The sequence below is a fragment of the Penaeus vannamei genome, chromosome 29, assembly GCF_042767895.1.
Source record: "Penaeus vannamei isolate JL-2024 chromosome 29, ASM4276789v1, whole genome shotgun sequence".
Classification (NCBI taxonomy): domain Eukaryota; kingdom Metazoa; phylum Arthropoda; class Malacostraca; order Decapoda; family Penaeidae; genus Penaeus; species Penaeus vannamei.
The window spans coordinates 13,135,171-13,145,170 of record NC_091577.1 but is presented as its reverse complement, the minus strand read 5'-3'; the positions used below and the strand labels follow the sequence as shown (position 1 = coordinate 13,145,170).

General features: G+C 52.1%; 1 protein-coding gene across 14 annotated transcripts in view; it reads left to right on the top strand.

The window, feature by feature from the left end:
• Positions 1 to 10,000, top strand: part of LOC113806051 (ELAV-like protein 1) — a 326,651-nt gene that overhangs the window by 117,247 nt on the left and 199,404 nt on the right. For 9 of the 14 annotated variants that reach the window (XM_070142224.1, XM_070142240.1, XM_070142237.1 and 6 more), the window contains exon 2: positions 6,700 to 6,735. The exons of 2 other annotated variants lie outside the window; for them this stretch is intronic. In XM_070142224.1, the coding sequence (XP_069998325.1) occupies positions 6,704 to 6,735 (32 nt within the window). In that variant the 5' untranslated portion in view covers positions 6,700 to 6,703. Of the gene's footprint in view, positions 1 to 6,140; positions 6,652 to 6,699; positions 6,736 to 10,000 lie in introns of all 14 variants that reach the window. 3 more of the 14 variants (XM_070142229.1, XM_070142227.1, XM_070142228.1) reach the window with 1 other exon arrangement.

The following is a 10,000-nucleotide window of genomic DNA, read 5'->3' as shown; positions in this document are numbered from 1 at the left end:
CACACACAGGCACACACACACAGGCACACTTACAAACACACACACACACAAGCACGTGTACTAACACACACACAAGCACGTGTACTAACACACACACAAGCACGTGTACGAACACACACGTAGAGGTGCATGTACGAACACACACACACACACACACACACACACACACACACACACACACACACACACACACACACACACACACACACACACACACACAAACAAACTAGCGCCTCAGTATTGCCAAGTCTCGCAAACTTCGTTATCAAGATGTGAACATGCGGTTGTCAATACTCTTTGTTTTAGGGGGGGGGGAGGAAAACGACTTAGGTGAGGCAAAGGGGAAGGAGGGAGAGGGAATGGAGGGAAGGAAATGAGAGGGGAGGGGGAAAGATGGGAAGGTAGGGGAGGGGAGGGGGAAAAGATGGGAAGGAGGGGAAGGGAGACGGGAAAGAAGGGAAGGGACTGGGGAAGGAGGAAAAGGAAAGGAAGGGAAGGGAGAAAGGAAGAAGGAAAAGGAAAGGAAGGGAAGGGAGAGGGGAAGAAGGGAAAGGAAAGGAAGGGAAGGGAGACAGGAAGAAGGGAAAGGAAAGGAAGGGAAGGGAAGGGAAAGGAGAAGGGGAAGAAGGTAAGGAAAGGAAGGAAGGAAGAGGGGAAGAAGGAAAATGAAGGGAGAGGGGAAGGAGGAAAAGAAAAAAAAAAGGAAGGGGACTGGGTAAGGGAGAGAGGGAAGGGGGGGGCGGGGCGTTTGGGGGTTAGAGATTTTGCAGAACGATGAGACTTGCATATCGGTTTCTTGGGTGTCGGTTCGCGTTTGGTTTGGTTTGGCTTCTGTTGTTTTTTTCTGAGCTTAGATTTTTTTTCGTTTTATTTATTTGTTCATTACTTTTTTTGTCATGTTATGTTAAGTTACATACGAAAAGCCTGTAGTGATGATTGTGAATGTTGGTAATGGTCTTGTAGAAGCGTGAAGGGGGTGGAGGGGGAGCGGGAGGGAAGCAGGGGGGGGAGGGGGGGTTACGTTGCAACTATTGTCTCCATAATGGAAGCTTACTGCTCTTCTGGGGCTGTGAAATGTCAAATCCAAAGGTGGTTCATGTCGTATTTATGCAAAACTCGTGGCCGCGTGTACGCCATTGTGTGTGTACATGGCGTGCGTGCATACCTCCCTTGCCGAAGCATGTGTGTGTACGTGCGTGCGTGCGTGCGTGTGTGTATCAGTGCCGTCCGTTCGCGCATGTGTGCGTGCGTCAGGCAGTACCGTCCGTTCGCGCATGTGCGTGCGTGCGTCCGCGAGACCCGGTCCTGCGGCGCGTGCATGTAACAGTCGTTTTCCCCGTGATGAAGCACCGTATCGGGCCAGTAAGTATCGGCTGCGTTGTTTGGCTTGGAGTGGCGTTGCTCCGTCGCCATGGCAACCAGTGCGTCATGTGCTCCGCTTACTCTGCTCGCTGGACTCGCGCCGCCCGCCCGAACGCCCGCCCGAACGCCCGTCCGAACGCCCTCCCGAACGCCCGCACCGGGGGGGTGGGGGTGGGGGATCAAGGAACGGAGAGGAGGAGGAGAAAGGGGGATAGGGAGTGGAGATAAGAAGAAGTGAAGAAGGGAAGGGAAGGGAAAGGAAATGAGAATAAAGGAAGAGGAAGGAGAGAAGCAATTAGGAAGGGAAGAAGGGAGGAGGGAGAGAAGGAATTAGGAAGGGAAAGAGGTGAGGAAGGGGAGAAAGAATGAGGGAGGAAAAGAGGGGAGGCGGAAAGAGAAGGAAAGGAAAGGAAAATTATGAATTTTGGAATCCAGTAATTTAGGCATCGGAAGACTAGAAGCGGACAGGGGAAAGAAGGAACAAATATTTTCCCAGAACAAAAGAACGCAAGACGACAAAAGGGCAAATATAACCGGGAAAGGGCGACAGAACAGAAAAAAAAGTAAATTGGGAATAATGAAAATATTTATTGTATACCTTGGCAGATGGCAGTTGATAGATGGGCGAGAATTAGGAATAATGGAACTCGATAAAATTATCAGCACTTAGCCTTAAATGAGTTAATGAATACCCAAGCACTTCAGGGCTGAAAGATACATTTATATGTTTGCGTTCTATGTGTCTATTTTTTTAATTAAAAGATACGTTTTGTTTGTACACATGTATATCCTTGCGGGTGCGTGTTGCGTGTGCTTGAGTGCGATTATATTTGCGTAGGGGGCCATTTGTTTCTGTTGGCACTTTGGCTTTGCAGACAGTGTGGAGTTATTAAGCCACATTCACCCTTTTGTCATTGCATGAGCATTACCATTTGTGATGTTTGCGCATCGCCCTATGCCTGGGTTGCGTGTCTTCGCTACACACTACCCGGAGCCTCTCACGGCGGGCGCTGGGCAGCTGTTGAGCCCGGGGCGGCGGCGGCGGCGGCGCGGTGGCTGGAGTCGCGGTTCAGGGGGTCGGGAAAGGACTTCTCAAGGGGGGGGGGATGTCAAGGTCGCAAGGTTGTTGCAGTGGGGCACGCGGTTGCGAGGTAGTTTCCTCTTCTGCTTCACCTTCTTCCACCCCCTGCCCTTCCACCTTTACTTTAACCTTCTCTTCGCTCTTGCCTCTCCCTCATCTCCACTCTGCTCTGGCCATCTCTCCCCTCCTCCTCTCTTTTCCTCTCTCCCCTCCTCCCCTCTCCTCCCCTCCCCTCCCCTCCCCTCCCCTCCCCTCCCCTCCCCTCCCCTCGCCTCTTCTCTCCTCTCCCCTCTCCTATTCTCTCCTCTTCTCTCCTCTCCCCTTACCCCACTCCCCCCTCCCCTCCCCCTCTCCCCTCTCCTCTTCTCTCCTCTCCCCTTACCCCACTCCCCTCTCCCACCATTCCCTTCCAGTAAATGGAAGGGAGGAGGGAGGCAATGAGGCGCGCAAAATGCACGCCAAGGCCGAAGCGCAGTGGCCACGCAGCTTTCGTCGTCGTCGTCAACAGCGCCTTCTGTTGTGTGGAGGCGGGGGGGGGGGGTCAAGGAAGGGAGGTAGAGAGGGATAGGGTGAAGGGGTTGTAGGGGTAGGATCGGGGAGCAGGGATGGGGGGAGGTACGGGTATGTGGGAGAGAGAGGGCAGAAAGAATGCGAAGAGAGTTAGGGTTCTAGAGGTTAAATATGTTTCGTTATATATATTTATTTTTTATTCTCTCTCTCTCTCTCTCTCTCTCTCTCTCTCTCTCTCTCTCTCTCTCTCTCTCTCTCTCTCTCTCTCTCTCTCTCTCTCTCTCTCTCTCTCTATTACCATCTCATGTTTTGTCTTTTGGTTTATCTCGTCTTCTGTGTCTTCCTCCTCTTACTACTGTTACAACTGGTGCTTCTGCAGCTCACTCCTTGCACATCCTCTCTCTCTTCCTTCCTGCTCCCTCCTTCTTCCTCTCTCCCTCCCTCCGTCTCTTCCCTCCCTCCCCTCCTCCTCTCTCCCTTCCAACCTTCCTTCCTCCCTCCCTCTCTCCCCTTCCCTCCTCCTCTCTCCCTTCCTTCCTTCCTCCCTCCCTCCCTCTCTCCCCTTCCCTCCCCTCCACCTCCTCCTCCCCTTACCTCCTTCCTCCCTCTCCCTCTCTCTCCCCTCCCCCTTCCCCCCTCCACCTCTCTTCCTTCCTCCCTCCCTCCCCTCCACCTCTCTTCCTTCCCTACCTCCCTCCCTTTCTCCCTTCCTCCTTCCTCCCTCCCCTTCTCCTCCTGCTCCTCCTGCTCCTCCTCATCCTCATCCCTATCCCCTTACCTCCTTCCTCCTCCTCTTACCTCCCCCCACCCCTTTACCTCCTCCTCCTCCTCCTCCTCCTCCTCCTCCTCCTCTCTTCTTTTCTTCCCTTTCCTTGTTCTCCGTCTTCCCTCGGTCTTCCCCCTTGCTCCTCTTTATCCCACCATCGCTTCTCCCGCTTTTCCATATCCCTGTAGTTTCGTAAAGTTGTTAAAGGGAGGGGGAATGGCAGACGTTGAAGGGAAGGGAGAGAGAGGCAAGAGTAAAAGGGAAGAAGGGACAGGATAAGGGAAAAGAAGAAAATGGCTGAGAAGAAAGACGAAAGGAAATCAGACGAGTAATGAAGTAAAAAAAAGGGGGGGGGGAATATTAACCAAGGAGAGGAGAGGGAGATTCAAGCAAGAGGAAGAAAGGTAAAAGGAAGCAGACATGGGAGAGGGAAAGGAAAGCGGAAGCAGAGAGAAAGGAGAGGAGAGGGAAGAGGAAGCAAAGAGAAAAGAGAGAAAATGAAAGAGGAAGCAAAGAGAAAGGAAAGGAGAGAGTAGGAAAAGCGAGGAGAAAAAGGAAGGACGCAAACGAGAAGAGAGGAAAGAGGACGAGGAGAGAGGAGAGAGGAGAGATGGCCGGCAAGACGCATGGGGCGGCGGGCGGGCTTGGCCTTCCATTAACAATATTTCCTGGCATTTTTATACGGCCGTTCGCCAATTCGGATCCTTAGTTTAGTGGTTTTTGGCTTGCGTCGCCACTGCATTATGGATGATTGGGGGCGGGAGCAGGGGAAGGAGGAGGAGGGGAAGGACTGAAGGAGGAGGAAGGAGGGAAGGAAGGGGGACGAGCGCGAGAGGAGTGAAGGGGGAGGAGAGGAGGGACTGAAGGAGGGGATAGGAGAGGGAGGAAGAGGAAGAGAGGGAAAGAAGGAAGGAAGAGAAGGGGGGAATAGGGGAGTAAGAGTTAGAAAGAGAGACTGTGTGGGGTAAAGGATGTTGAAGAAGAGGGAGAGTGGCCAAGTTTTTGGAAGGGGAGGATGCTGGTTGGAAGGGAGTGGGGGGGAGGGGGGGAGATGGGCAAGGAAGGGGAAGGAAGGGCAGGGATTGGATTGGTATTAGGGATTGGGGGGATAAGGGTGGGGGAAGGGACACGAGCATAAGTTTTTATTTTTATTTTTTTATACCAAGCAGCTTTGCCGTCATCTTGAGGGAGAGTTAGTCTTTTTTTCAAATGAGTAGATGAATATGCCTTGTGTGTTGGTGTCTGGAATGGCGGGGAGGGCGGCTGGGAACACGGAAGGGCTCCTTTGCTTAATATCAAGTGTGCGCTGAATGTGCGAGGCTGCTGATACTCGGGGAAGTTCTACCCCTTTTCTCTATGTGCCTCTTGTTATTGATTTTGTTTTCGTCTTTTTGCTACTGTTGTTGTTTTTATGTAATTTTATTATTTTTGTTATCATATTATTTTTATTTTCATTATCTTAACATGATCACCACAGTCATTGCCGTCATCTTAATTATTATGATGACAGCGATGTTTGCTGTCTTTGACTGTCGTACGTCGCGAATTTCCGTGTGCTTGCCGTGACCGTGACTGGACGGGCGGGCGGGCGGGTGGGTGGGCGGCGTTGACTTATCGGTCCTCGGAATGCGTGGGGATTGCCGCTTGCAGACCATTGCCCCGTTGCGTAAGGAACATGCGTGCGTGCCTGCGTAGGTTTGGGTATTCGCCCCCCACCCCCCTTTATTTTTCCGTCCACTTTCTTCCTTTCTTTCCTTCTTTCTTTCTCTTTCTCTTTCTTTCTTTCTTTCTCTTTCTTTCTCTTTCTTTCTCTCTCTCTCTCTCTCTCTCTCTCTCTCTCTCTCTCTCTCTCTCTCTCTCTCTCTCTCTCTCTCTCTCTCTCTCTCTCTCTCATATAAACATAAACGAATTGATAATGTGTGTATATATTTATATTTAATGTTTAGTATGTAATATGTAAAAGAATATAATTATATATAAGGTACACTTATATATTTATGCTCACAAATGTTTTGTCTTCGTTCAGTCAGTTCAGTGCAACTGTCAAAAGTGGCTTAGGGAATGCTCTTAAAAGTACAGGTATCGGGACGGGTAGGTGTGGCGACAGTAGGCCTACGCCAGCCTCGTCTTATTAGCCCTCGAGCAGGTGTGGCGTAGCAGTCTCCAACCTGTCAAGAGGAGCAGGTGAAGTAACAGTAGAATTCCTTTTCCCCTTCCTTTTACCTTTCCCTTTCATTTCCTATTTACCTTTTCCTTTCCCATTTGCCTTTCCCCTTGCCTTTAATTTCACCTTGTCCTTTACCCTTAATTTCCCCTTGACCTTCCCCACCCTTTCCCCTTCCCCTTCCCCCACCCCTTCCCCCAGCAGCGAGTGGAGTCCAGTGTTGCTAAGAGGATCGTGTTTGTTCTCTTCCCCTGAAGGGTCGTGAGGCGGGGGAAAGGCACCAGCGTCGGCACCACCACCAACCACCACAACCAACCAACCACCACAGCTCAGCTACCACCAAGACCAGCAGCAGCAGCGGGGGGGAGTGAGAGAAAGAGAGGGAGGGAGTGAGTGAGTGAGTTGAGTGAGACCACTACACAGCACCACCCTCTGCTACTACTACTACTACAACTGTTACTACTACGACGACGACTAGTACTGCCATTGCTACAGCCATCACTTGCCACCGCCTCGAAGCACCACCTTGAGCCTCCTTACCCACCACCCCCCTACCACTACCTCCCAGCAGGAGCAGGAGGAGGTAGCAGGCGGCGGGTCCGCTTGAGCCAGAACCAGAGACGGAAGGTGGTGTGGAAGTGCGGGGAGGGAAGTCACCGCCGCAACAGCCGTGCAACACAAGCAACCGCAGCAGCTACGGCGACCGGGAGAGCAACAGCCCGCAGCCGCAACAGCATCTTGTCAACCTCTACAGCAGCGTTGTAACGTGTGAGTATGCCTGGGGTGGTGTGACTAACAATGTCTCTCTCGTTACAGCGGCATGCAAGGCAACAGCACCGGCGTCGAGGCGGGGTGAGTGTTGGTCTGGCGACTTGTTGTCTTGGGGACCTCTCTCTCTCTCTCTCTCTCTCTCTCTCTCTCTCTCTCTCTCTCTCTCTCTCTCTCTCTCTCTCTCTCTCTCTCTCTCTCTCTCTCTCTCTCTCTCTCTCTCTCTCTCTCTCTCTCTCTCTCTCTCTCTCTCTCTCTCTCTCTCTCTCCTCTCTCTCTCTCTCTCTCTCTCTCTCTCTCTCTCTCTCTCTCTCTCTCTCTCTCTCTCTCGCTCCTTCTCTCTCTCTCTCTCTCGCTCCTTCTCTCTCTCTCTCTCGCTCCTTCTCTCTCTCTCTCTCTCTCCTTCTCTCCCTCTCTCTCTCTCCCTCTCTCTCTCTCCTTCTCTCTCTCTCTCTCTCTCTCCTTCTCTCTCTCTCTCTCTCTTTCTCTCTCCCTCTCTCTCCTTCTCTCTCTCCTTCTCTCTCCTTCTCTCTCTCCTTCTCTCTCTCTCTCTCTCTCTCTCTCTCTCTCCTTCTCTCTCTCTCTCTCTCTCCTTCTCTCTCTCTCTCTCTCTCCTTCTCTCTCTCTCTCTCTCTCTCTCTCCTTCTCTCTCTCTCTCCTTCTCTCTCTCTCTCCTTCTCTGTCTCTTTCTCGCTCTCTTTCTCGCTCTCCTTCTCTCTCGCTCTCCTTCTCTCTCGCTCTCCTTCTCTCTCGCTCTCCTTCTCTCTCTCTCGCTCTCGCTCTCTCTCTCCTTCTCTCCCTCTCTCTCTCCTTCTCTCCCTCTCTCTCTCCTTCTCTCCCTCTCTCTCTCCTTCTCTCCCTCTCTCTCTCCTTCTCTCCCTCTCTCTCTCCTTCTCTCCCTCTCTCTCTCCTTCTCTCCCTCTCTCTCTCCTTCTCTCTCTCCTTCTCTCTCTCCTTCTCTCCCTCTCTCTCTCCTTCTCTCTCTCCCTCTCTCTCTCCTTCTCTCTCTCCTTCTCTCCCTCTCGCTCTCCTTCTCTCTCTCTCTCTCTCCTTCTCACTCTCTCTCTCTCTCCTTCTCTCTCTCTCTCTCTCTCTTTCTCTCTCTCTCTCTCTCTCTCTCTCTCTCTCTCTCTCTCTCTCTCTCTCTCTCTCTCTCTCTCTCTCTCTCTCTCCCCCTCCCTCCCTCCCTCCCTCCCTCCCTCCCTCCCTCCCTCTCTGTCTGCCTGTCTGTCTGTCTGTCTGCCTCCCTGTCATTCCTCTCTGTCTCCCTTTCCCTCCCTCCCTCCCCTTTCCTCTTTTGTTCGCCCATCTGTCTACTTCTTGTTTCGGAGAGAAGGAGAGAGGAATGTGAGGTAAGGGGAGAGAGAGGGAGATTGGGGGGTGGAGGGAGAGGCAGAGGGGAGGGAGGGAACGCAACATAACGCAACGGAACGCAGCGCGAGACAGGTCAAGAGGGCGAAGGGAGGGCACAGGACAAGGGTTAATGAGGGAGAGGGCGGGCCCTGGAAAGATAAGAAGATATAAAGGCGGTGGTTTGGGTTTGGTTTGGGGTTTCTTTAGTGACTAAATAACTTCGGATACTTTTCTAATCACTATGCTGCTATTGCTACTTTCTATGACTTCTCTTCCTTCTTCCCTCTCACCTTGCCCCCCTCTCTTTCTTCCGCTTCCCCCACCCCCTTTGTCTCCTCCCTTGACTTCCTCTTCCTCCCTCTCCTCCTCCTTCCATCTGCCACCCCCTTCCCTTCTTTCCCCTACCCACTCACTCATTCACACACTCACTCGCTCATCCGCTCACCCACTCACCCGCTCACTCACTCCTGGATCACTGGGCTACAACTTGAAGAAACTCGGGGACAGCGAAGTCTCGAGGGACACTGACGAAGAGCTGGAGCGCCTCGGGGGGAGAAACACACGTCATATCCCGGGGTTTGAATGCAAGGAGAGGGACAGTTGAGGTGTTGCTAGAGGATGGATGGATGGTTGGATGGCTGATTGGTTAGATGGATGGATGGATAGATAGTTGGATGGGTAGATGGTTGGGTCGATCAGGGGGTCGGGCCGTTTCGGCTGTCGTAAGGATTTTGTTTTGTAGGCCTTGGGTGGCTGTGTAGGGCGGGTATTTTGAGTTGTTGCAAAACACGCGTCTGCGAGTGGTTGGGGCCTGGAGTGGGGCTAGTCTACTCTTGCAAGACTTATGTGTAATGGGTCTTGGGTTGACTTTTTTTTTTGTAAAATTCATGAAGTGAAGTGTGGAAGGAAGTACACATTTGACCGATCCTAGGAATGCCTTGCGTACATTCTTTATTTGTTTTTCCAGGAGGTTTTGTGGACTTTACCAAATTGCATTGTTTGATGTTCTGATGGTTTATGATGTATGTACTTTCGCGTGGGTTGCGGGTGCCGAAATTGAGTTCGTTTGTGAATCCTGGAGCATGTCCTGTGGCGCGAGGGATTGTGGGAGCAAGGTCAAAGGTCAGGGGCAGAGCAAGGGCGGGCTTTACGGTAGAATTATGGGTCGTAAAGCGCGCCGCGGCTCAGGGGGACGGAGGCGGCGCGCTGAGGTGTCGCAAGGGAAGGTGGCAATGGAGCCGCCGCTGCTTATTAATTTGCTGGTCCCTCCGCTGTTGCTGCTGCTGTTGCCGCAGCTGTCTCTGCTGCTTCTACTGCGACTATTGTTTCTACCGCTTCTACTATTGCTGCTTTGTTTACTGCTTCTGCTCCTACCATCGCTCTCTCTGCTGTGTCTACTGCTTCTACCATGAGAACATAGTAGCGCTATCGCCATATCTTCCTATTTCATGTATATAGAAAGTGCCGCGCTTGGGAACGAGGGAGGATCGACCAAGCAGTGACGAAAGCCATGCTGTAGAATGTATCCGGATTGGTGGGAATTTGTTCATGTTGACGACAGTGATGAATGTCGTTGAGAGAGAGGAAAGGAAATTTGATATTGGTGTTAGAACGGAGGAGGGTAGAGGTAGAGGTAGGATCGTAGATTGTGGGAGGAATGAGGTTGAATTGATAGCCTTGAGTGAGTGAGTGATTCACAAAATGTTTAGAAGAGTGTACCTTGTAAAGAGATCGGGCGTTATGAGGTGGAGGAAGAAGTAGTGGAGATGGAGACAAAGGAGGGGGGAGGTGGAGACGTAGGGGAAGGCCAAGGATGCGAAGGAGGGTGAGGTGGTGATGGAGGAGGATTTGGAGGTGTCGGGCCCAAGTGAGGCTGAGAGATGACGCCAGCAGCTGGCCGGGAAGTTGTTATTGATAACAAACACTATCTAGTTCGGGAGTGAGGGGTTGCGTGGGCGGCGGCGGGCGAGCCTGGGAAGAGCAAGCGGACTTTGAC